Source organism: Ceratotherium simum, chromosome 13, assembly GCF_057802395.1.
Source record: "Ceratotherium simum simum isolate JZ-2026a chromosome 13, ASM5780239v1, whole genome shotgun sequence".
Taxonomy (NCBI): Eukaryota; Metazoa; Chordata; class Mammalia; order Perissodactyla; family Rhinocerotidae; genus Ceratotherium; species Ceratotherium simum.
Window position 1 is genome coordinate 49,193,752 of NC_141912.1, and position 27,567 is coordinate 49,221,318.

A 27,567-nucleotide genomic window follows, 5' to 3' on the forward strand; every position below is an offset into this window, starting at 1 on the left:
AAAAATCACGGCACTAAATAGACCACATATAGGACTTGTTTATAGCATAAGAGCTGGAACAAAAAGTCAGCTTCTTTGAGTTCATCTGAAAATGTGGGCATTGGGAGACTCAAAGTTTTCACTGCTCTGCAGATGTCCACAAATGATTGCAAAAGCACTATCAGTATTGATTTTGCAGAGTTACAAATAAATTTTAGCAAGTAAGTAAGTTCATGAATATGGAACCCACAAATAAAGAGGATCAACTCTATAAGTAGGACTGTCCGCCATATGCTTTGCCTGCTGACCTCACTCTTGACTCCATACTGCTTTTGTACCTCTATTTTTCCCTTGCCTGAATTTTAATTTGAACTTAATTTTTCTTCATATGTTTTACCTATGTTTATAAGTGGTTTTAGATTCTTGTGGGAACAAACCAGGCAATAAATAAGCAAATTATCAACAACTTAGAATTCTTACTCTTTGCACCAGCTACTTTGCTATGTATTAGGACATTAAAAAATCTCTAGACATCAAACCTAACAAGAGACACATGATCAACTTCCTTTTGAAACAATTTCATTTCATTTTTCCTCAAAAGATATTGAATTAGAATAAATGAATGTGTTTAACATGAGGCTCTACTAAGAAGTTTAAATTTTATTTAGAGATAACAGTGAGTGAAAAGTCAAGCAGATACAAGGGTGAAGAGATGATGACTACACTTCTCCTTTCTTTGCTCAATCCGAACTCTGGAAACTTGATCTGTTCCAAGTTTCTAATATTGGCCCAGAGTATGAGTACCAGGGTCCAGAAGCCTGATTTTCTGAGGCTGCCTAGCCCTTGGTATCTCTTCTGACTTCTGCAGAAAATACAAACACCTCAGGTGTACCACTCAGTGAACTGGAGCCCACAGGGCTTGATCATAAGAAACATGCTTTTTAGACTCACATAAACCATATGATAGTGTTTTACAGTAGATTTTAAGTAAATCACAATCAAACACTCTGAGTATCTTATAGCCACACAGAGATGCCACATAAGGAAATCAAGTAGTTTTCTCGGTCTGGAAAATGTGTTGTAAAGGAACAACCCACCGCAATCCAGAAGCACCAGGTTCTCACATCAGCTGAGTTATCTTTGCATCCTAGTACCTGGCTGCTAAGAGTGAGTGGACAAGCTCTACTATATTGAATAGAAAAAAAAAATTTTTTTTCTTTAATTCAGTCAAGACTTGATTGGAATGTTGGGGGAAAACAAGTTTTCTTGAGAACAAAAAGTAGCAGAGATGGAGCCCCAAAATCTAGAAAATATAATTGCATAAGAATGATGACATTGCATACATTATATTTAGGTTGTTTCATTCCTTAATTTTATCTGACTAAAATGAGCCTCAGCCTTTGCTCACATCTGATTCTTCACCTTCAATCTGTGTTTCTCTCCAAGTTGTTCCTCTTAACCACCTGACACCTGACTCACTCAAGTCTTTCTCTGGTCTTTGCCCCACATTGTGAAAAAGTAGTTTATCTACTCAACCCTAAGACTCCTACTCTAAGCATCATATCACCATTCAACAAATGCTTAGAATGCCCCTTACTATGTGCCAGGCCCTGTAGTGGGTACTGGGGATACTGTGGAGCACAAAGCAGATGTAGGCCCTTCCTTCATGCAGCTTACAGGCTACTTGAGACAAACCTAAATCAAAGAAAACGCAAAGAAATGTAAAATTACAACTGTTCTCATGTCCTGAAGGAAGAGTTTAGAGTACAATGAACATGTATAATAGGAAGACTTAACCAAGCATAGATTCTCACAGCTTTCCAGAGTTTGGTCATCCACACTAGCCATGTCCATGTGTTCTCTGAGTTACCCATCCCATTGCCTCCCTATCTTCCTCCTCCCACCCTCTTCAGAGGGAGCAATGGCATCCAGAATCACACCCAGGGAAAACAGGACTTCAAAGATACTCCTAGGAGATTCAAATGTTTACAAGCAAAAATTAATGTATACCTTCAAGTTTTTAATTAGGTGTGGAACTGCTAGAGCTCTGGAGAAGATGTTGGTGCTAAACTGTTCTACCAAATTACTAATACTGGAAAAAATGTTGAAGTGTCACTTTCCTGAATCACTCAAGGTACTATAAATTGAAGAGTTTTATTATATTTTTTATTTTATTAATCTGTGAAATGATGTCAGACTTGTGGCTGTTTCCCAAATTTTTCTGATAATAAAGCTCTCTGGGAACACTTAAACATACAGCTTCCCAGTCCCCTCCTGCTAGAGACTGATTCAGTGCATTGTGGATATGGCCCAGAAAGTTATATTTTTGACGGTCACTCTGGATGACTCCGAGGAAAATTTAGGTGATGCTGGACTGGATTGTTGCTAAGGTAAATTTGAGTCCTAAAATTTTTTAAGGGGCAGAAGAGTATGGATTGGATGGCACTGCTGGTAAGAACATACTCTAGGTACACAATGGAACTGAAGTTTAGGGGTTGTTATGAAGTTTTTTTTCTCTTTATTTCAAGATCTTTATTACTGAATTTTTTTCAGTGACTTTGTTAGTTATCAAGCCTGTATCTGTTAGAGTCTTCTAAAAGTCCATGAGAGCATACTGATAACTCAGAGCTACTGTGGAAGATGACATTAATCAAAGATTACAAATAAAATGTAAGATTAGAAATAGTTTAAGCACTTGGAGAAAAAACGCAAAATGTAATGAACTTGTCTTTGAGGACTGAGTTTCTTGAGCAAAGAGAAAGCTCTACAACAGTGATTTTAAAATGTGAGTGGCATACTAATAACCCAGAAGAGATGTAATGAATCATAATTTCTCAAGATAGAGAAGGGACCTCTATTTTTTTACAAACACCCAGGATAATCCTTATTCATACTAAAATTTGAATGAAAGTGATCTAGAGTAAAGGCCTGTAGTACTGAGTTGATTTAAATCTAGTCATCTTGCCTTATTGATCATGCTTAACTATATGTGATAGGGAAAATCTGAGTGATAATTAGGGGTCATATGGCTAAAAAAGTACCAAATGGACACTCTGGTCCAAATCTTCCTGTTTTGAATGCTGACACTGAGGTGAACAAAGGGAATAAGACAGTGGGCTACTTCGCTTTGACAACATGTCTGGCTAACTCTTTCTCCAGAGAGAACTAAAAAGTTTTTGGTGACCTTCACAGAGTCATGAAAGATGTTATAATCATCGAGACAAAGGATGGGCACCTAGATTATGAATATTATAATTGGATAGGACCTTAGCATACATAGAATTTAAATTTTTTTGTCCTTCCAACAACTTTGTAGTGTATTTATTAACCCATTTTATAAATGAATAAATTGAAGCTCAAAGAAGATAACATAGCAAGTGAAAAAGCAGAATTAAGTCTCAGTTCTTTTGATTTCATATCTATTGCTTTTCCCATAACATCTTAGCTCCCAGATGCCCAGGTATAGATGTCGAACGTTTTTTTTTTTACTCCTCCCACAGTGCTTGGCATGGGGCTCTGCCCATACTAATTACTCAATAAACTGTTGTTGATTGGTCACCGGAAGCTTTATACAAAAGTTACTTACTAATTCCCTACCTGCTCAAATCTTATTTTTTAAAGACTTCTGAATTCAGATTAGTTGACTTTATCTGAATAGTATGTATAATTTTTAAAAATATATTTCACAGTATCTCATTTGAGCTTCATAAAAACTAATATTAATACCTCTGTAATATTAACCCTTCTGTAATATTAATACCTCTGAATAGGCAGATATGTATATTATAATTTTATAGATGATGTTACTAAGTCACTTCACCATCTGTAAGTGCTAGAGTTCACCTTTAAATCCAGGTTATCAGATTCCAAATTGAGTGTTCTTTTGAAATGTTTTCCTCTCATAAAACCAACAGAAGAAGTAAGAGTTAACGAAATGAAGGACGTAGGTACAAATCGGTGCCTTCCTTGTATAATCTTCTCTTTAATAGCTGTTTAAGTTGGTACTGCCAATTTCTCATTTTCTGCTCACTGAGTCTCTTTATCCCCGGATCTCTTTAACCTACTTCAATTACTTCATTGTTATGTAATGCCTGGCTTTGGATCTTTGACCATACTTTCAAAATACCCTTTCAGTTATACTATGTCCTTTAGAAAATAAAAAAGGTAAAAGATAGTATTGTTGTTCACCCTTTTTCCATTCTTTGGAGTTTATAGCTATGTATTTTATAATCTCACCTAAGTGGTTAAGTGATTAAATATCCCTCCAAAGTTCCTTTACAAGTTCTAGCTGCTCATTCCCCCCTAGCCACTTCCCATCTCCTCTCAACATTAACGCTTTGAATACATAGCTATTGGATTTGTTTGTTTGTTTTCAACCAGTGCCAAATCTTTCAGCTGGTTCCAAATCTTTTACAAGCAAGTTATGTTTTTTTTTCTTTCAGAATCTGAATATTGGAAAGAGTTTTTTCCTTTTAACCTTCTGAACATTCCAGTCATATTTAATGTCCATTCTTGAATAAGGATATATGGTTTCTTCATGTGAACCATTTTAATAAACTTATTATTCTGTGTGTGTAAGATTAGCAGCCCCAGAATTTAATGATTAACAGAACAAATATTACCCTTCCAGGTTACTTTAGTTCTTGTATTTTCACTAAGTGTGATCCATGTTATACATTAACAGTATCAGCCAGAATAAATTTGGAAAGATATATTCTATGAGAAAATTTGAGTAAAGCCCCAGATTAAGACAGAAAAGAGTTGGATAATGTTCTAGGCATTGAGGTGAGTGATTTGAATTAAGATAGTGATAAAGAAGGAAAATGTAGGTTCCAATGCCTTTACAGTTTAATTTTTTTTCATTGAAGTATAACACATACTAGAAAGTGCACATAACATAATTATGTAGCTTAATGAATTTTCACACAGCAAAGTCTGTGTAACCTCCACTCCAGTCAAGAACATTATTTCAGATGCCCCTCCTTCCCACCCCCAATGAGTCTTTCCAGTCTCTCCCTTTCCCTGTTCCCCAAAAGGACCCACTCTCCTGATTTTTTAAGCCTTAATTTAGTTTTGCCTGTTTTTGAATATAATATAAATTAGATCACACAATAAGTATCTTTTTGTATCTAGCTTCTTTTGCACAACAATATGTTGCTGTTTTGTAATCCATGGTATGAATATGACACAGTTTATTTTTTCCACTGTTGATGGACATTTAGATGGTTTCTAGTTTTTGTCTATTATGAAAATGCCGCTGTGAACACTGGCCTGTAGCTCAGCTGTCCTCACTAACACCACAATTTTCTCTTCTCTACAAGCACACATACAACACATGACAGTTGTTTTGTAGGACAGACATCTTTGATCCTTAGTGGAGAAAAAAAGGTGAAAGTCCACAGAACAGAATTCTAATGTTACTTCAGTATTGTTCAGTCAACAAGCATTTGATCAGCTATGTCAGACTCCATGGATACAATAATGAATGAGACATAGGTACGATCCTCAGGGAATGTTTACAGAGACTTGCTCCATCAAATCTGAAATGCAGGGGGCTGTTTTTGGCTTTTTTCTTTTTGGTAGGGAGTTCTTTTACCCTCAAGTGATGTTTAATTGTAATTCAGAGTTGAAGGAGTAGTTGCATTTCACAGGTTATTTTCGGATAGTATAATAAACTTCAAAAACAGCTAAGCATCAAAATTATTATAGAATGATAATACATTTAAAAGGATTTAAAAGATGTATGAGCCCTAAATGCATACATCAGATTCTGATTCATTCAGTAAGTATTTATTGCTGACCTACATGCCAAGCACCCATCTAGTAAGCCTATGGATTTGGTACCTCTCACTGTTGTACCATAAAATCTAGGTTTGGGGAGATTTTTCGTAGGCCCTTATAGACTTTTTACCAGTTTTCATGTGCACTGATGAAATAACAAGAGAGAAGTTTGTGTGTATGTTGTGTATATGTGTGTATATATTTATAATTTCCCCTCTCATGGTCATGATTATACAGTAGAACAAGAGGTAAAAAGGATAATATGCAACTGAAACAGTTTGTGGTGTGATTGCCTTGTATCTCTGGGTTCTCTGGCTCAGGTTTATGGAGCAGTGATGAACATAAATCGTGGGAATCCCTTTCAAAAGGAAATAGTATTGGATTCATGGCCAGACTTCAAAGCTGTTATCACCCGGCAACAGAAAGCGGTACAGTTCTGAAAGGCAAAAAAATAAGGGTTGGCATCCACAGGGAAACAAAGAGTAGGTAAAGGGGATATTATAACCATCATAGCCATATACTTTAGCCTCCAAAGCTACACATTTCACCATTAGTTTCTAACTTAACTGGCTTTGGAGTATCAGACATATGGAAAACCTCTCATCTAAATGTTCGATAATGTTTTAGCGTTTCATAATCTCTAGAAGCAGGCTGCATACATATTTGTGCATACTAGACCTTCCACTGGGTTGATGATTCCTTGTGACCAGTGACTTGGATCATGTAGGTAAATATGGAAGATGGTTGAAAAAGACAACATCTGCCCCATTCTGCCTCTGAGACCAAAGAGAGGCTCCAGCGATCAAAGATGTGCTACCCTGACCACATTAGGAAAGTTTGGAGAGATCTGTTTGATTCTTGTAGGTGGATCCATTGAGTTATACACTTTTTATGTTTATAAACAAATAAAATCCTAAAAAAATGTGAAATAAATGTCTTAAAACCTCCCTAATAGGGGCCGCCTGGTGGCATAGTGGTTAAGTTCACACGCTCCACTTTGGCAGCCCATGGTTTGCTGGTTCACATCCCAGGCGTGGACCTACACATTGCTCATCAAGCCATGATGTGGCAGCACCCCACATACAAACTAGAGGAAGATTATCTCAGAGCCAATCTTTCTCACCAACAAAAACAAAAAAACTCCCTAATAACAGAAGAAATAAGCAAAAGTCCCAAAATTTCTGTTCTTTCCTTCACTACAGTTTATTAGCCACACTCCCACTTAGCCATTTTTTTTTTATAATTTTATTTATTTTTCCCCCAAAGCCCCAGTAGATAGTTGTACGTCATAGCTGCACATCCTTCTAGTTGCTTCACTTAGCCATTTTTTGTAGGTGGCTAATTTTGGTAATGGAAATTGTCTAGACATGCACAGCTAGTGATGTCTAATCTAGCTGGGATTTGAGTTATCTAGAGGATATGTTTATGTTTTTATGATTATGTCTTCTGTCCTAGACTGAGACAGATAACCTGGACCATTATACTAATGCCTATGCTGTGTTCTACAAGGATGTCAGGGCTTACCAACAGCTATTGGAAGAATGTGATGTTATCAACTGGGACCAATGTTTTCAAATACAAGGTGAGGTCAACTGCAAGACACTAAGCAGTCATTTTTTTTCTCCTTTTCGTCATATATCAGATAGACATGACATATTTCATATGTGTTGTATATATACACATATAGGCACAAATATATAAACATACATTTATATATTTAAGATTTATATGTTGTAGTTTTATAAGAACACTTTTTTTTTAATTGATGTCTTAATAGTTGATAACGTGAAATTTTGGTTGTACATTCTTATTTGGCAGTCACCATATAAATGCCTCCTTTCACCTCTTGTGCCTACCCCCCGGCCCCCTTGCCCCTGGTAACCACCATACAGTTCTCTCTCTCTGTGTGTTGGTTTATATTGCACATATGAGAGAGGTCATGTGGTGTTTGTCTTCTCATTCTGGCTTATTTCGCTTAACATAATACCCTACAGGTCCATCTATGTTGTTGCAAATGGGACGATTTTGTCTTTTTTTATGGCTGAGTAGTATCCCATTGTATATATATACCACGTCTTCTTGATCCAATCATCAGTTGAGGGACACTTGGGTTGCTTCCACTTCTTGGCTATAGTGAATAATGCTGCAATGAACATAAGGGCGCATAAGCTTCTTTGGATTGTTGATTTCAGGTTCGTTGGATAGATTCCCAGTAGTGGGATAGCTGGCTCGTAGGGTATTTCTATTTTTAGTTTTTTAAGGAATCTCCATATTGTTTTCCGTAGAGGCTGCACCAGTTTGAATTCCCACCAGCAGTGAATGAGGGTTCCTGTTTCTCCACAACCTCTCCAACATTTGTTGTTTTTTGTCTTGGTGACCATAGCCATTCTAATGAGTGTAAGGTGATATCTTAGTGTGGTTTTGATTTGCATTTCCCTGATGATTAGTGATGTTGAACATCTTTTCATATGCCTATTGGCCATCTGTATATCTTCTTTGGAGAAGTGTCTGAAGAACACTTATTTTTTTACTCCTAATGAGGCTTTGCCTTTGGGGTAGGCAGAGGCCATTTAAATGGGGCTGCTTTTAAGTGACATTTTTTTCCCACTGTTACTGTAATACGGATATCAGTGAGTGTCACAGGATATTTTTCCTTATTACTATTAACCTTTTTCTATCACAACCTTTTAGAATAACTCTAATTTAAGTCTATGCCAATAGGTAAGCCTTTCCTTCTTTCTGAAGCAAATGATTCTGGAAAGAGATAATCAACTATCTGCATAGGATATCCTAAATGATTTTATAAGGAAAGAATATATGTGAGCTCCAAGGAGATAATTTCATGATCATCAATGCTAGTGGAAGAACTTGAGCCAAGACAGAAGCAGATTAAGAGTTTCTAGTAGTTTGGATGGACAGTTTAAGCTTCAGTGTATCATTTGCTCTTTCAACTTTTCATAACGATTAGGGGATGATATAGGCAATGAAGTTACTGTTTATAACTGTTCCAGTGAAATGAGTTGCCTGATCGTTTGACAGAAAGGTAGGGATGCCCATTTTAGAAGTATAAAGTCTGGTAATTTTTTTTTCAGCCACAAACAGCTAAAGCCTCTCACAAGGAAAAGCTTCTGTCCACTACAAACAATCACTAATGCACATACATAACCCAAACGGATGTTGGGATGTTGTATAAAATCCATTTGCAAATGCTCAAGAAGATCTTATGAAGGAGGTTCTAAACTCTCTCTCACCTTCGAGATTTACCCCAGTTACGCTGGTTAGAAGTGAGACATGGTTCTACCACTCACCTACCCAATTTAGAAAAATTTTATCACCAGTACTACTTTAATGTGGAAATAAGTATATCTCTTTTTTGATGTGAAAAATCATGGCAGTAATTGGATGGATTTTGGTACTATAGGCTTACTATCCTCAAATCACCTGAGTCCATCATTATGGAGAGAACGTCCCTGTAATTGTCAATATTTTTTTTCAGAAGGCTGAGCTGATAGTCGTGAGTCATTTGTAGTCATCTAAATTGACCCAATCATCCTTCCTGAAGGTTTGATGGGGACAGATGTGAATTAGTAGCACCTAATATAACTGGAGTGGTAAAGGCCCCTCATTTAGCACGTAAGTCAGTGCAGGCATTACCCTTGGCTTCTGATGTGGTCTCCTGACTGTAGGCTTCTTTGGTAATAACTGTAATGTCCTTGGAATATTGAATAGCTTCTAACAAGTCATCACTATCTTTACTATTCTTAATCAGAGCACCTAAAAAGATGCTGTTTCCATAACATCCCCAAATCATGAACAATTTCAAAAGCCTTTGGTTAGCACTGCTTATTTTTTTCTCATAGATAGTCTTTTGAATTACTTAGATGTAATTTGGTGTTACAATATGGGATGCTGGCCACAGCATCTATAATTTTAATAGCATTAACTTGAAGACTTGCTTATCTTTTCTTAGACTTAACTCCCTGAGGCAGGAGCCAAGGCTCAGTATCAGACTGTGTTCAACATGACTTCCCACTCATGTATTCTTCAAGAGGAACTGACTTAGTGGGAGGAGGAAACAAACCATTAGATACAGAAGGAAGTGGGAAAGTCAATTTCCAGAAATGTTAGTCAATCAGGACCCAGACTGGAAAGGACAGAGCAGATGGGGATTTGGAGAAGCAGAGCAAGTCAGCTCTAAGTAAATAGAAGCTAACCTTCTGGGCTGGAAACTCTATCAAAACATAGACCATACCATTCTTGTGTCCCACCGTGAAGCAGTGCCCATCACAGTGCTTTGTGTACAAGTACTGAAAAAAGATTTACAGATAATATAAATATAGTACAGCTATGATAAATGTGTGGGGTTGGGTGAGTTACGTTCAGGATAAATCTCAACAACACTAAGTTTATACCTTGATATTTCTGTAATGCGCATTTAGGCAAGAGGCTGGAAGAGAGTCTTTAAAGTCCGATGCCATGCCAAATAAATCTAAGCTCTTTTATACTTCTAGCTGCATGGTAGATCACAGACTTTTAGAGCTTATAAAATGTCCCTTACCTTAAGGAGCTTAAGGTCAGTCTGAGGAGTCAGAAAAATCAAAATTCGCACAAGAAATTCCAAATTCCTAAGGGGTATTCACATCAAATTTCCATGGAAGATCGTGATCACAATGGACAACATGAGAGGAATTTGAAAATCCCACACAAAGTTTGAAAATCAGACAGGGAGTAGCTGTAATAATTCATATATAAATACATAGGGTGGCAAACTGGTGGTATTGATGATAAAAATATTGCAACAAATTTCTTTTTTGCATTTTCAAATAAAATGCCCACATTTTTTCGTTATGTCTTTCCATATACAGGGCTGCAGAGTGAGTTATATGATGTTTCCAAAGCTGTTGCCAACTCAAAGCAGGTGGATGTAAAGCTAACTTCCTCCAAGGCTGTTTGCTTCCCTGCTGTTACACCTCTGCCAGACACCAGTTCCCTGTATGTAAACAAGTTTCTGCATTTGGGATAATACTTACTCTATAGTATAGAAGTACAGATAGCAGTGACTGGAGTACTTTGTACCATTAAGAAATATTTAGGCATCTTGGATTTAAGCCATTGAGTCTAAGTGTGTGTGTTTGTGTGTGTGTGTGTGTGTGTGTGTTCCTTTCTGCTGTGCTTGACTGTTCATAATTTTCTGCAAAATCAAATCAGTGTCTTTGTCCATAGTAATAAATGAACTTAGTTGTCCTGTATTTTCACAGTATACACAGAAAAATAATTCCTTGCTATCTTCCTCCCTCAAATAATTCTTAATTACCTCTATTGTCTGAGGCCAAGATTGTTAGAGTTTTTTGTTGTTTCAGACATGAGGGTATATAACCTCCCTTATGTTGAGCTCTCATGTGCCGGGTAGTAAATGTTTTAAATATATTACCTCCTGAATCCTTTCCATAGCCCTGTAAAGTGGTGCTATTATTATTCCCTTTCTGACCAGAGTTGAAGTAACACACAGGAATAAACTGTAAAGCCAGGAAATAATCCTAGGAAGTCTGACTCCAGAATCCAATCGGCCAAAACATTTGTTCGTTTGTATCTGCATTCTTCTTTTCTACTTACTTTGGAGTCCCTGCTCTGTCATTTTCTGTTTGTCTGCATAAGGTTCATACATTATAATTGGTTAATAGCTCTCTTAAGTTTCTTTTGACAGATGGGTTCCCTTTCATCTTTTTTATTTCTTACATTACTTTTTTTTGAAGAAACCAGGTATTTGTCCTTTTTTAGAGTTCTCTGTGGTCCCCAGTCAGGTCTTTAAAAATCAAGTTTCGACATGAATTGATCTCTTCTGTGTAGGAAGTTAGACAATTTGTCTTTAACACCTAAGTGATTACTCAAATTTGTACACTCTATTTTATTTTATATCTGGCTTTCAGAAACAAGGTCATAGTCTCTAATATAACTACTCCTGAAACATTTGCCTTGACAGTGTTTTTATTTGCAGTGACATTTTTGCTTGAGGCTTCTTTGCCCTTGTTTTAAAGTTCATTTTCAAAAATTAAATTAAAAATCCTATTAAGCCAGTTAGTGCTTGTATTTATTTCTTTTACCCCTGCTTAGTGGTTAGATGATTGGCACAGTGCCAGACAGAGCCCACAGCATGCCTGAATGTGAGCTAATACTGCAGAACCACTAATAAAGAGAAAACACAAACTTGTGCTTCGTAAAGAAGATCATAGCAAGAAGGACCTTACGAGTCTCTTAACAGTCACTGGGGATGGTCTCACAACATTGATAACTTCAAGAATGAAAGCACATTTTGAAGCACAACCGGCCCCATAGGCTTTCAACTAAGTAATCCATCTCAGTTCTTAGAAACTATAGCAATTCCTATCTTTTTCTTTATCTTAATGCCGTGGGCTTTTAGACTTTTCTCCAGACCTTTTAGGGGAAGGTCTAGAAGAACTAGCATTTCCTGAGCATCTACATGTGCCTGGAACATTAAGCAACTTGTATTTCTTTTTCTGGCCACGGATGCATAAAGACAGAAGTTTTAGCCTAAAACTTTTTTTTTTTTTTTTTTTTTTTTTTTACCAAGGAAAAGATGAGGGCCCAGGAATCTAGACTTGTTCAAGGCTTCAGAAAGGGTGTCAACAGACTTAGGACTTAAGAGCAAATCTGAGAATTGTTTTACAGAGAAATGAAATACTTGCCTTGATCTATACTGAGGACAATAAAAAATGGGCATGAAATTACAAGAAAAGACTTTAATGTGGCATAATGAGTATTTTGTACTATCAGAAATGAAACCCTGAAAGATGTTTATAAGCTGGAGTGATGGATTCTGGTTCATTGAAAATGTTGAGGCATTTGCTAGACACTATCTCCGAGATGTTTTCTCAGTTTGAATTAGTGTAAAAGAGAAGTAATTGTTTGTAGTCACATGATCCCGAGTTCATATTTCTTCTCTCATCATTTTCTTCTAGAATGGGGACTTCCCTACGACTAACTTACCTGAATGTTGCTGATGCTGATCTACTCAACCGGACTTGGTCTCGGGGCGGCAATGAACAGTGCCTCCGGTACCTTGCCAACGTCATCTCCTGCTTCCCCAGTGCATGTCTCCGCGATGACGAGAGAAACCCAATCTCTTGGTGTCTCACAGACCAGTTTGCCACCGTTTGCCACAGCTATACTCTGCCAGAGCATCGCAGAAAAGGTTATAACCAGCTGGTGACCCTCACACTGGCCAGGAAGTTGCAAAGCCGGGGGTTCCCTTGTCAGGGCAATGTTCTGGATGACAACATGGCAGTCACAAGCCTCCTGAAGTTTATCCATGTGGACTTCTTGCCTTGTCGTTTCCATAGGCTTATTCTCACCCCTGCAAGTTTTTCTGGCCAAGTTCACCTCTAGCCCATTGAAACTCCAAGAATTTTCTTCCTTTCCCTGAACATACACACACTCTTTAGCTGCCAAAGAGGGGAAAATTAACACTAGAATCAGCAGCATCTTGGGTTGTTGAAAAGGGTCTAGAGAAAACGTGTAGGATCAGCCTGAGAAGCCTTAACTCACCCTGTCTCAGGTTCCTACAGTAAGTAACTGAGGGGTCAGAGACAGCTATGGCTGAGAACAGAAGATAATTGTCTTCCTTGGGATCTACTGCTGGAAAAATGTTCTAAAGCCAGCAGTTCTTAGCACATAGCAGATATGACTGCATGAGAACAAATGATCTGCTTTATGATTGCTGCTTGGGCTTCTGTCTTGCATTCTCACAACCACACCAGTTCCCTCCCACTGTAAGAAACACTCCCTATGCTCACCTATGCTGTGTCTCCCCAAACTCTGTCCCTACCACCTCTGACCCAAGTTCTCTGTAGAATATCTGGCTTTTTCTCCTTTAATTATTGGCTCTCCATTTCCGCCTATGACTCTAGCCGTAGTTATTACCTAACAATGTTAGAATGCAGTGGTTCTCACATTTTAGTGCACTTAAGAATCACCTGGAAAGCAGGGTGCAACACAGATGGCTGGGCCTCTCCCCCACAGTCCCTGATTCAGTAATTCTGGGGTACAGCCTGAGAACATGCATTGCTGGCAAGTTCCCACTGCTCAGTTGTGTTGGATGGAGGATATGGGCATTTTAAATGTTAGAAACAGACGATGTCAGCATAGGATTGGACCTTACCTATCACCTATTCCAGCCTCCTTGTTTGTAGTCTACTTTCTCATAAGAAACTAAGATGCATATATAGGTGTGAATGAGGATCTGCTAATGCACGTATAAACATACAGTTGTCCCTCTGTATCTGCAGGGAGTTGTTTCCAGGAACCCTCCAGCATACCAAAATCCATGGATGCTCATATATAAAACAGTGTAGTACAATGAATACAGTCGGTTCTGCCATGGTTGGTTGAATCTGAGGATGAGAATCCCACAGACACATAGGGCCACTGTACTTACGTTAACATATACCCACGTATATATACATTCCTTTCATATTTTCTATATGCATATGTATATACTCATAAATTTTGATAAGATAATAAACTTTAATTCTCTTATTTATTACCTGTGAAGAGTTTGAGGACCAGGGAAAATAAATGACTTCTTCAAGATTATGTAGACAATCAGTGCTGGAGGCTGAGCCAGAATGTTGTCATTTTGATTTCAATCTATTCTTTTCACTAAACCCTGTATCTTTATTGTAAAGAAAATTTAAATGCTTAAATAATTAAAACAGTACTTTCATTAGTCTTTTATCCTTGTCAGTATATTTTTTTAATTTGGGTTCCAGTTGCTTGTGTATGTATATCTTCCAAGAACAGTAAAGGAAGAGATAAACATCACAAGCTGTGTTCTTCCGTGTGCAGTAAAAGCAGGCACAAACATGATGGTTGGATTTGTCTAGTCTGGATAGAGTTACTCAGCCATATAGAAAATATTGGTTTCTTATCCCAATGGAGGTCATAAAACCCAACTACAAAGATAAGAGGAAATCCAAGTTTTAGGTGTTTATTCTGAGAAAAGTAAACTAGCTGAAGGAGAGATTTTTTTTTTTTTTTAATAAAAGTACTACTCCTTGGGAATGAATGAATATATGCTTAGGTCATCCTGAGTTGGTGGTTACCTGGAAACTTATCCTTGGGGCCAGAGAGAAGAGCACCAAGTAACAAGAATCCATAAACCTCTTGGGAGACTGTGGTCTAGTTTCTGCCCCAGGGATACTCATTATCTTTAGCATTGATTAAGCGTGGGTTACTCCTGCCTGGTATGTGGCAATAACATTATAGTCTTATTTTCTTCCTGATAATAATATGCCTACCATTTATTTAACATTTAACTAGGTGCTAATAATTGTGCCAAATACTATATATATATATATAATTTGATCCCTATAAAGGGTAAGGTATTGTCTTATTGTGGGAATTCTGGCTCAGAGGTGTATGATTCACCAAAAGTTATGCAAATTTTAAGTGGACAAGTCATAATCAGAACCGACTTTGTCAGATTCTGAAGCCTGTACTTTTATTGTGTTAATTGGCCTCTTAAGCAGCTTTTGACTCTTTGGGGCAGTTATTCGTTTACCTCATTGCATTCTGAATTTTCCACCTCCACCCCAGCCCCAACAATGGACTCCATATTTCAAAGTTTTTTGAAAAAAAAGATTATTTTTACCCTCCAAATTGTACCTATAACCTTATTTTTTTTTTTTTACTTTTATCTTCTAGATAACCATGTTGAATTTAATTGCTCGACTTTCAATTCTGTTTCTGACTCTTTTAAGGAATGTGTGGAGCAATTTCTGGAGTAAGGAGGGAAAGGCAAAGAGATGAGAGACTGAAGGAGTAGGAAGGGACTAGATCAGCATAGGACCTGAATGCTGATTTAAGGAACTTCTTCAGTGTAATATACAAACCATTGGAGAGTTTTAAGCAGAGTATTAATCTGTTTGGAAATCAGTTGGGAGGCTATTTGCAATAGTCTAAGCAAGAGGTGATCCAAGTTTAGCTTGGATTTGAATGCTGGCAGTGATAATGGTGAGAAGTAAACCATTACCAAAGCTATTTAAGAGGAAAAGTTGTCAGGACTTAATGACTGTAGGGTATGATGGGAGAGAAATGTCAAGGGTGACCCCTAGGTTTCTGTGTCGTGAAACCCTTGCCTGTTGGTTTTTCACTGAGATAGGAAACACTGGAACAGCACCAAGTCTAGGGCAATCGGGAGCACAGGAGATTGTTCAGTTTTTGGATGTTGAGTTTCAAAACATGCATGTGATAAAATCAAGTTGGATATTTGAGTCTCAGAGAAATTGTCTGCAATAGGGATATAAATTTAGGAGGCATAGGCATATAGATAGTAAGAGAAGCCATGTATTTGGCTAAGATTGCCTAGAACTGGACCTTAAGTACATCAAAGATTTAAGGTTGAGTGAAGGGGAAGGCTCTGGAATAGGAGAAGGAGCAGCCAGAAGATAGGAGGAAAGCTAGGAGATGATAGAAGGGAAAGAAAAATTTCAAGACTGAGAGAAGAGTCAATGGTGTCAAATTATGCTGAGAGGTCAAGAATATGTAAGGAATGAAAATTTTCCACTGCACCATCAAATATTTTAAATACCTATGCCAAAAAGAAGCCAGAAACAAGAATACACATTGTATCATTCCATTTATATAAAATTCAAAACCAGGCAAAACCAATCTACAGCCTTAGACGTCAGGACGGAGTTACCCTTCAGAAGGATGGTAACTAGAAGAGAGCACAAAAGTACCTTCTGGTTTCTGGTAATACTCTGATTCTTGAGCTGGGTGGGTTATACGTGTGCTCACTTTGTGAAAGCTCTTGATCAAGCTAGACAATTATGATTTATGCACTTTTCTGTATGTATGTTCCACTGCAATATGAAATATCCATTAACAGAAAACAGGCCTGGAATCTGGAGCAAAAAAAGGCATACTCCTTTGACCCAATATTTTCACTTTTTGAAATTTATCCTACTGATATAATAGCAAGTATGCAAAGATTTATACAAAAGGATGTTCATTACAGAATTGTTTGTAAAGAAAACAAGTGTACTAAATATTTTAAGTAACTTACTGATTAAATATAGTACAACCGTTCAGTGGAACTCTGGAACACTACAAAACTATGATTGCTGATATGGAAAAGAGGTACATGATAATACTAGATGCAAAGCAATTACAGAAAAGTATGTATCATCTATTTAAAATTCAACTGTGAGGGTAAGGAGGGAGTAAGCAGATAGGTAAATAGTGCTGAAAGTAGCCTCATGTCTTTTACTGGGATGAGAGGATCCTTTGGAAAGTGGCAGCTAGTATTTCATGGTGCGGTCAAGGCTGGATATGATGATGAAAGGAGTTAACACAGGTAACATGCTCAGCTCTCCCGAGGTGGGACTTGTCTTGTTTGCTCTGACAGGATGTTGACTAGGTTTTGCAAGCATCTGTGTTATTTGGCAAGAATGAATATTCACTCTGTCTAAGACAAATTAAGGGGAAAGATAGAGGAAAACTGAGAATTCAACTTGCTCAAACTTTGGAGCAAGGTGAGGCAGTGCAATTTAGGGGGACATTTGCACATCCTCTAGAACAGAATCTCACCTAATAATACAAGTTTGATTCTATTCATTTTGCATTTTTTATCACTAATTTTTGTTTGGTGATTTGAATTTTGGAAAAGAACATGAAATAACTATGAATTAAAATTTCTTTAAGTTGTCCATAATACCTAAAGTTTTGTATCCATTGTCTCTAACCTCAGTCCACACTAGGGGCAGGGAAAAAATAAAGCTTGAAAGTAAAACACAGCAGATGGAATAGCAGAGCACCAACTGCAAAGATGATTTCTTCCTTCTAGCCTGGGACGTTTGCATTAATGTTACCAAACCAGGCTCATTTTACCTGCTGCAGGATATGCCAATCACCAAGATGACGAATTTACAGCAGAGAAACAATTTATTCACAAGGCAGCCAAGTGAGGAGACGGGAGAACAAGTCTCAAATCCACCTTCCGGAAAATGCAGATTAGAGATATTTATGGGATAAAGCGGCGGGGTGGTCTGAAGTGTGGGGATAGATGATTGGAGGTAAGGAGAACTGAGGTAACAGATGATCTGTGCAAGTGTAGTCAAGTTTCATGGTTCTGCATAAGACACATTTCACAAAACGGTGGCATTAGCATGATCTCAGGGTGGAGTTCTTGGCCCCCTGACGTCAGAGGGTAACCTATTGGGCATTCGCCCAGGCCCAGTTGATGAGTCGGTGGTCTTAACCAGCCTGAACTGGACAAAGAGTCAACTCTCAGTTCCTGAAAAACAACTTAACCATTTGTTACCATGGTGACCCAAGTGACAGAGATGTTATCTATAGGGTAGGCTTTAGTAATGCATTTTCTAACTACTTTTGCAAACAACTGAGTATAGTTAAAGCAAATTGGCCCCCAGTTTCATTAAAATGATTTAAGAATTAAAATGATCTCAGTGGGGAAAATAAAAATAGTAGAGATATAAAATACAGATGGAGGGGTTTTTCTATATCAGTGTAGCTAGAATTAACAGCCTTGTTCCCTTTTCCCAAGTTTCCAAGAGCCCAAGTTTCTCAATCTCTGATCAAAATCTTGGCTCCAACTATAAAACCTGATTGCTGATAGCCTTTGCTTTTTCTGATCTTGGCCCGTACTGTGTCTGAAGAATGAGATAAAAGAGGGAAGGTAGCCACTCCCAGCCTCGCCACTTTCCTTTACCCCTCTTACTTCAGCAGTGCTGGTGTCAGGTATGTTCCCAGCCCTGTTCCAATTTTGTCCACTTCTTGAGTGAACTTTTTTTCTTCATGGAAATTTTTTCACTTTCCCTTATTCCTGCTCTTGTGATTTAAACAATTACGAATAAGAATTAGGGTATTCCTCTTATTAACTTATGTACCACTTTCTCTTCCGCTAACAGATCTACGTTTTTCCAAAGCAAAATATGCTCTAGGTTTTAAACACTGTTAAAAGGCATTGCCTATGATCCAGTAGGACTGGCAGAGGTTTTGTTAGTACCATGCAGTTGCTGCAGTGAACACTAGATGTCAGATTTTAGTTCTAGATTATTTTCCAAAGGGAGAGCACATGAATTGTTTCTAGTTGTTTCATTAGAATTTTTGCTGCATTTTGCACTATCTCATCTTAGCAAATTCCTCGGGCTAGACAAGTTTATTCTAGGGCTTGTATGGAAAATAAATGCTTAAGAATAGCAATACAAATTCTGAAAAAACAGAGTAAAAGGGGAAATTACTCCCACCAATATTAAAACATACTGTAAAGATTATATAATTTAAGTGTAGTAATTGTACATGATTATGTAGAACAATGAGACAGAAAAAAAGTCCCATTAATAATAAGTACCTAGGAAAGTTTAAAATAAGATCAAAGTGGCATGTCAAATCACTGGAGTAAAAGTGGAATTTTAAATAAATGGCAATGAGACAACTGGGTAGTGATTTGCAAAAAGTAAAACAAAATTGGAGTTGTACCTCACTCCCTATGCAAGAACAAACTCCAAAGTAATCCAAGATGTAAATAAATAAATACCTTCAAAAAGAAAAGAAGTCATTCAAATACTAAAAGAAAAGATAGTTTACTTCCTTTATAACCTGGACATGAGAAAAACCTTTCCAAATTCAGAAACTCCCAATTCAGAAGTAATAAAAGAAAAAATTTTAAGTTTGATAAATTAAATATATATATGTACACATGCATGTGTGTGATTTCTCAATGGCAAAACATCATATCTAGAGTCAAAAGACAAATGACAAACTAAGAGAAACTATTTGCAACTTATATCACAAACAAAGGGCTAGTTTCTGTCAAATATAAAGAAACTTTAAAGTTGAGAGGAGAAAAAATACCCAACAGAAAAAAGGGCAAGAGACCTGGTTAGTTCATAGGAAAACAAACAAAATAGCCCTTAAACATATGAAAAGATGCTTAACTTTGCACAAGATAAAAATGCCATTAAACTATTATATGATACCATTTCTCACCTATCAGATTGGCAAAAATAAAATATTCAAAGCACAAGATTGATGAATCTGTAGAAAACAGGCATACTCGTACATTGATAGTAGAAGTAGGAAATGTTATAACTCTAGTGAGGGGAATTTAGTAATATCTAATAAAATACATATGCATTTATTCAAGCAATTATACTTATAGGAATTTATCCTAAGATGCCTCCATAAATATAAAACAAATGTTTGCATAGCGTTATTCATCTGATATTATTTGTAACAGCAAACTTTTGGAAACAACTAAATTCCCATCCTTAAGAGTTTAGTTGAACGAATTATGACACATCTACACAGTGGAACCCTTACAGTAGTATGGAAGTTCTCTATGATATAATTTGAAGCAATTTCTATGTTATATATCTTTTTAAATTTTTTTAATTGAGGTAACATTGGTTTATAATATTACATAAATTTCAGATGAACATCATCATATTTTGATTTCTGTGTAGACGACAACATGTTCCCCACCAAAAGGCTAATTACCATCCATCACTGTACACATGTGCCATTTTTCTCTTCACCCTCACCCTCCCTGCTTCCTCTCTGGTAACCACCAATCTCTTCTCTATCTCTATGTTTTTATTTGTTGTTGTCGTTGTTGTTGTTTTATCCTCCACATATGAGTGAAATCATACGGTATTTGACTTTCTCTGTCTGACTTATTTTGCTTAGCATAATGCCCTCAAGGTCCATCCATGTTGTTGCAAATGGCAAGATTTCTCATCTTGTTTATGGCTGAGTAGAATTTCATTGTGTATATATATATACCACATCTTTCTCCATTTCCATGATATATTTTTAAGTAAAAAAAAAAAAACCCTAGGTAACAAGAGTATGTAAGAAAGAATGAGAAAAGTATTGTATATCAACATAGATCTATGCTTATTTTTGCAAAGAAAAACACAGGAAAATTAAACTAGAAACTAATTTTTTTTTAAAGTAACCTATAAGTAGTGGATATAGAGATGGGGATAAGACTTTTCTGAATATATCCAATTGTATAGTTTTGACTTTTGAACAATGTATGAACGTGGGGTTAAAAAAATAATATCTATTTCCCAGCTCTGTTGACTGAAAAGGCCACCCAGTAGTCATTCCTAATACTCAGAAACAATGATCATACCTAATACTCAGATCTTTGTTTCTAAATATCTTTCAGGGAGAATAGGACTCTTGGATAAAGTGCTGATTCCAGGTCTGTGTTGGGGAAAGAACATCTTGGGCAAGAAAGTAAGGAAATGCTCAAGACTAAATGTGGTCATGTCAAAAGGAAACAGAACCGGTGTAACAAACCTCCTACCTGCCAAATTTGGTATAAATATAACAGCATCAATAATAACAATAATGCTAATGGATTTTTAAAGAATCCTTGAGTCCACAATGATATGTAAACAAGGTGAGAGGGCAAGGAAAGCCCTTCTTTACAGAATAATACCTACTAAGGAATGCAAAAGGAATGACAAAATTAGAAAATTACCACATTGCAATACCCAATTTAGTAATCCATTCAGGCAAAGATCATCAGTGGATGATAAAGTCCATGAATGAATGGCTGTCAGGAAACAGAAAATAACATAGTGTCAAATTCTCATCCCATAGATTACTTATTAATTGAAAAGGTTTGTAAAATGTACCTTATAATGGAGATGTCTAGTGGTCACTATCTTAACCAAGTGATCAAGCTTAGCATGAACAATAATGGAACCACCTAACACTATGCCTTCTGATGTGATATGATGAGAAGTGCAAAATATCAACCACACAGAATTCTGGCCAAAACTGTTTAACCTAAATCTAGTCATAAAGGAGACAATCAGAAAAATGCAAAATGTGGAACATTTTATCAGACAATTGGCCTCAACTCTTCGAAAAAGTTAATGTCATGGGGAAAAAAAAGATATAAGTGCTTCATTCTAGATTATAAGAGACTTAACCAACTGCAACTCGTGAATCTTTATTGAATTCTGGATCAGGGAAATAAAACCTAAAATACACAATTTGGGAACCATTTGAAATTTGGGAACCATTTGAAATCCTAGTTATAGGATATATATATGGTTGTGTGTGTGTGTGTGTAGAGAGAGAGAGATCAAATATGATAAAATATGAAGAGTAAATAAAAAGGTGAAGGGTACAACAGTGGTTTATTATACTATTCTTTCAACTATTTTTATGTTTGAATCAAAATAAAACTATTGGCAAAAAGTGGCAGATTTACAGGCAGTTCAAAATGTGTACAACTGACAAACACAGGTCACCACAAATTTAATGTAAAATATTATATTTAAAATGTTATTTTATTCTCACTTTTCCTTGACTAAGGATTTCTTCTTTATCTTTTCATTGGTAAACCCATGATTAGTAATTATTAATAAACACTGAATTTTCGATGTTTTACTCTACTCAAAAAGCTTAAACCCAGACATAGGAGACAATTTAGGTCAGCAATAGATGATGGACGCCTGAGAGGCAAAGAATGCAGAAGTAGAAACAAAGGAGACTCAAGGAAGAGAAAAACACTGCACGATAAATATGGTAGAAACAGAAAATTGATTAATTCAACAATGGTGTCAGGCACTGTTCTAGGTATTGGAGATATAACAGTGATAGTTCCATTGAAGTGAACAAGACAAACAGAAATCCCCACCTTCACTCATTCCAGGACTGAAGACTGCGGCGGGCTCCGTTCTAGGGACTTTGCACGTATGAACTCACGTAGTCCCAACAGCAACCCTGCAGGATTGGTACTATTACACTGCCTAAAATGGTGCAGGAGTGGGAGTTAAATTCAGGAGTTTGGCTCCACCACTCACACTCTTAAATTCTACCCTATGTCACATTAGAAAGTAAGCAAGGAACCACATAAAAGACAAAAATAAAAAAAGAAAGAGAGCAAGAGAGAGAAAGAGGGGGAGAAAGTGCAGAGAAAAGGTAAAAGAGACACAAAACTTGGTCAGACGAAAGGATCGCTATGAGGACTATTAAACTGAAAGAGGACTAAATTCTATGCCTTTCTTCATGAATTTATGGCATTGTAAAGAAGAAAATAACATCCGATTGTCCTTAATATAAGAGTTCAGGAAGAAGGGGGAGTAGCAATAGGCAGGGGGGTTATTAATGACCAACTCAACCTACTCTGCCATTTTGTCCAAGCATTGCCCTTGAGGGGTGAATTATGAAGTATGTATAAGAGATAAAGAGGGATTATTACTAACAGCTTCTTTGAATTCATCGACAATCCAGATCAACTTGTTTGCAGACTTGCTAAACGAGACACTCAGTATTTTCCACCCACTCTTGTCTTTGCTGATATAACATAGTACATTATAACAGCTAGATATTTGGGGAATGAAGTCTCCGTGGCTGTAAAATATCATTGAGGATTTCCACAGCTGTCATATTCCTAACCTGATCACATGTACATTGATTAATACAATAATATAATGGGAAGAAAAATTGCCTTGCCCACTTACAATTTTTTATTACAACCTAATCAAGATTGGATATTAAGATCATGCCCTTTGTTTTACTAATCTGAGTGATTTTTTTATTTGAAATATTTAATAAATATTAATTCGCCCATATTGAGCCAAAGATCAAATTATCTCTAGGGTAACGCTATGTGCTGCTGTTGAACAGGTCAACTTTTGTTTATGCTCAACATGGATGCAGGGTAAAGTACACTGGTTCTTTATTATCATCATTAAATGCTGATTCAATTACTATAGATTCAATTTCCTGTTTAATAAGGTGCTTACTCACATGCAATGAGAAAGCCTGGTCTTGAATCTTGACCTCTGACAGGAGAGAATGATGACGATGAATATACTTTAAAACTTTGAATAATGCAGGCAGCTGGCACTGAATTACAATTGAAAAATCTTATCTAAGCAGCTACTGCTCAGAGTGCTACAGAGTCATCCCTTGCAGTTAACTGGCAAACCTAGTATTCTTTGTCTTAACCCCAGATTTCAAAGCACCTGGCCAACATCATTTAGGGGTCACCAGTCCTCTGTGGAGTGAAAAGATAATGTGCTTCTGTTTCATTCAAACTATATATATAGCAACTTGGTCTCAGAGCCATATGTTAGGTAAACTAAGCTCCTTTTTTCTTCTCCCAGGAACTTACTGGTCACTCAAAATTTAAGACAAAGATCACTTTTTTAAAAATTTGCCTCAGTTTCCATTTTATCTCAGGCCACTGGGCTAAGCTGCTTGATATTCACAGAATTGTCACATTTCCACTCTTCCCCTTTTTTCCTCCAATTTGTAACTACAAATATTTGCTCCTCTATCCCAAGATGATGAGTCTGGTTCTCACTTGCCAGCTCCAGCCCCTGACTTCTGCTTCTTTCCCTGAGGATCTCTTTAAAAACTATGTTTTGAGTTCCCAGTTCTAAAAAACAACGATGAACTTTAAAAATTAAGTTAAAAAAATATTTTGCAGGCTTCCTAGTTTTCAAAGTGTTACCAGAAGAATTGTTTCATTTGCTCTCCACAACAAGCCTGGGAAGCACGTGGGACAGGTGTTACTTCTATCTCGCAGACCTTGGGGACTTGCCCAAGATAACAAGGCTCGTCAGTCTCCTGACTCAGTCCAGTGTTGATTTTCTTTGCACAGTCTGAGTTCTCCAGGTCATGAGAACCTTAGTTGTCAAAGGAAACACGATTAAACTCTCTTTTAAAAGGCTTGTAGTTTTCAAGGTCCATCCATAATTAGGCTGGATTTTATTTATATAGACTAACCTCATACTATTCTCAAACCTGCACTTTGTGTTTATTTAGGCAGCTTGTTTGTTCCTTCTTTAATTTATTCGTTCAACTATGTACAGTGATAGGCTGGGGTAGGATTATGAAGATCTTTTATGCCATGCCTAAGAGTCTGACTTTATTTTTGTAGCTGTAGAAATTGGAGAGGAAGAGACAGAAAGGAAAAAATATATTAAGGAAGTGGCATCTGCAAGAATTGGTTAAATGATAGATATGGTGCGGGGGCAGCAGGGGGGTACGTATCCACTGAGGAAAAGGGAAGATAAGAGAATTGCCAATCATGCTAATCTTTGAGATAAGGAACACAGAAAGAGGGGGCAGATTTAAGAGAATAAATGATGAGTTCAACTTGAGGTCTTTTGGGTTTAGTGACTGTGGAACATTCAGAAGAGGTGTCCAATAGAAAATTGAACAGAAATATTCTTCATTAGGTTAGATTGTGATAAGACAACCCCAAAATTTCATCTGTTTGCGATAACAAAAGTTTATTTCTTGCTTAGAATCCATATCAGCTGCTGCAGCTCTGCTGAATTCTACTCAGCTCTGTTCTATGTGTTGTCTTCATTCTCAGATCACAGCCAAGTCAGCAGCCCTGATCTGGGGCATGCCAAGAGCCAACCTTGTAACGACTCCAAGTTTCAGCTCAGATGCAACCAATGTCGCATCTGTTTACATCCTATAAGCTGAAGCGAGTCACACGGCCAAAATCAAGATCAACAGGGTAGGAAAGTATACTCCCATAGAGGGAGCATTGCAAGTCACGTGATAAATAATCCAGGAAGTATGATCCTTTTTCAGGAAGAGGAAGTAAATAATTTGATACAATAATACAATCTATCACAAGTATGGTAATAAGCATCATGGTTTATTATAGAGATATAAATTTGAGAATCATCAATGTACATGTTGCAATCGAAGCCATGGGAATGGAAAACATCATGGAGAGTGTTTTAGATTTGTGAGACGAGAAATGTCAAGGATAAAACTATTCTCTACATATGCCTCCATTTTTACCATTGCACCATTGCTCTTAATGTTGCCTTATCCAGAATACCCTATTTGTCACTCCCATATCCAAATTCTGTTTATAATACCTTGTGTGGTAACATTATTGAGGTTTTTTGGACCTCTCCTTAACAACACCCTGACTTCTTTTTTTGGAATATTACCTCTCCCCATTGTACAGTTTTGTTAGGGGGTAAGTCCAGCTGTCTGCTTTTCTATTGCAGAAGCCAGGGAGTCCCCAAGGGCTTCTTCGACTAAATCTTTCCTTTTACTGTCCTGTATTGTCGAGGGGTAAGCAGGTTGCATAAACTCAGCCAGTTGGATACTTCTCAGCGGGAATCTGACTCCTGAGTGTCACGAGGACAAGTGAAAAAGTTGGAGTTCATTCAGCCAGCAATGGAATCTGTTCCTGTAGTACCAACTGCCTATCCCTCCGCAACAGCTTTGATTTTTACCCACTTTCAAGTTTGGTACTCGTGCTTTCCCAACAAATCTATGAGCTCCTAATATCCTTATGATAAAGCCTATTTTCCTTAAATTAGTTAGAGTTGGTATATTAGCTGGAGGCTGGAAGTCCGAGATCAGGGTGCAAAGCATGGTTGGGTTCTGGCTAGAGCTCTTTTCCTGACTTGCAAATGGCTACCTTCTCGCTATGTTATCACATGGGGGAGAGAGAGAGATCGCTCTCTTCCTCTTCTTAAAAGGCCATAGTCCTATCAGATTAGGGCCCTACCCTTATGACTTTATTTAACTTTAATTATCTTCTAAAGACCCTGTTTCCTGATACAGACACATTGAGGGTTAGGGCTTCAACATATGAATTTTGAGGAGGACACAATTCAGTCCGTAGCAGTTGGTTTCTAGAGCTTCTAACCAAAGTACCCAAACCAATATGGATAGAATCCGACTTATTCCATGAAGCCTTTCTCAACTACTCTAGCTTTCACCCATTTTCTTCCCTTTACTAGATTTCTTAATTTTTTTTTTACTAATTGTGGTCCCTAATATATATTTTATTCTTAATTTTTCTTTCTTTAGTGTTACAGCGTTAAAGATAATCTAGTCCAGTGGTTCTCATACTTAGTGGCACGTTAGAACCATCTGGGAAGATATTTTTAAACTTGCCAGTGCCCCAAGATACCCCCCTAGACCAATTAAGTCAAAAGTTTTTGGAGTGGGCCAGATAACATTAATTTTTTTAACACTTCCCAGGTAACTCCAATGTGCAATCAAGTTTGAAAAGTAACGAGGTGGTTCAATCTCACTCACAAATTGGAAAATTTGGCTGTTTCATGTCTATTAGTATTGTCTCCCTAACCTGATTGTAAATTCCCAGAAATAGAATTCCAAGAAACTCCAAGAAATTCGTGCATTTACTTAGCCAGAATAACATAGTTATCCATGGTGGATGCATATCTAAAAAACAATAAATAAGCTCCATTATCTAGTGGTCCATTAATAATTTCTGATAGAGTGGTATAAAAAAATACTCCTGTCGGCATCTCCCCCCACTCCCTAGTCTGATATATTAGTATCAGGAGAGGCTCAGTATCACTGAACTTCATGAACAGCCACAGTTAAGATTGACTGCTAACTTGTTTCCCGATAAAACTGATGTGTGAGTGAACACAACCTGTCATAATATGACATGCTCATTTATTTCCAAAGATGAAAAGCATTTTCTGGACAAATTTATTTACCAACTGACCCAGTAAGAGTAAGTGGGCCTAAGAGTCCTTGGTGAAAGAATGACTATTGTCTGATTTGTGAATTCTGTTGCCAGAGGCACCAACAGGCCCTTAATCTGCCAGTGTACCAAAGATCCCTGTAGAACAGAGCGTCAGGTTAACTTTAGAACCAGATATAGAAACGCAAACCGTAGCCAATATGCTGAAATAGAAAAGTTCTTCTTTATCACCACACTTTCTACAACCCTCTGCATTTCCTAAGTTTTAAAAGTGAAACCCTATTAATGCT

The 27,567-nt window shown here is 37.1% G+C and overlaps 1 protein-coding gene across 1 annotated transcript; it reads left to right on the top strand.

Annotated features, from left to right (window-relative positions):
- Positions 1 to 2,035: 2,035 nt before the first annotated feature.
- GLYATL3 (glycine-N-acyltransferase like 3) lies at positions 2,036 to 13,164 on the top strand. The gene is made up of 5 exons (XM_004424440.1): positions 2,036 to 2,113; positions 6,081 to 6,188; positions 7,216 to 7,342; positions 10,626 to 10,752; positions 12,738 to 13,164. Exons 1-5 carry the CDS (start codon positions 2,036 to 2,038, stop codon positions 13,162 to 13,164), a joined length of 867 nt encoding a protein of 288 aa, XP_004424497.1.
- Positions 13,165 to 27,567: the final 14,403 nt, after the last annotated feature.

What these genes read in the sequence shown, in the direction of transcription:
- GLYATL3 (XM_004424440.1), top strand. Translation starts at nt 2,036, where the DNA reads ATGTTGGTGCTAAACTGTTCTACCAAATTACTAATACTGGAAAAAATG. An exon ending in CCAATGTTTTCAAATACAAG is followed by an intron (nt 7,343 to 10,625) that starts GTGAGGTCAACT and finishes TTCCATATACAG; the next exon opens with GGCTGCAGAGTGAGTTATAT. An exon ending in CTGCCAGACACCAGTTCCCT is followed by an intron (nt 10,753 to 12,737) that starts GTATGTAAACAA and finishes ATTTTCTTCTAG; the next exon opens with AATGGGGACTTCCCTACGAC.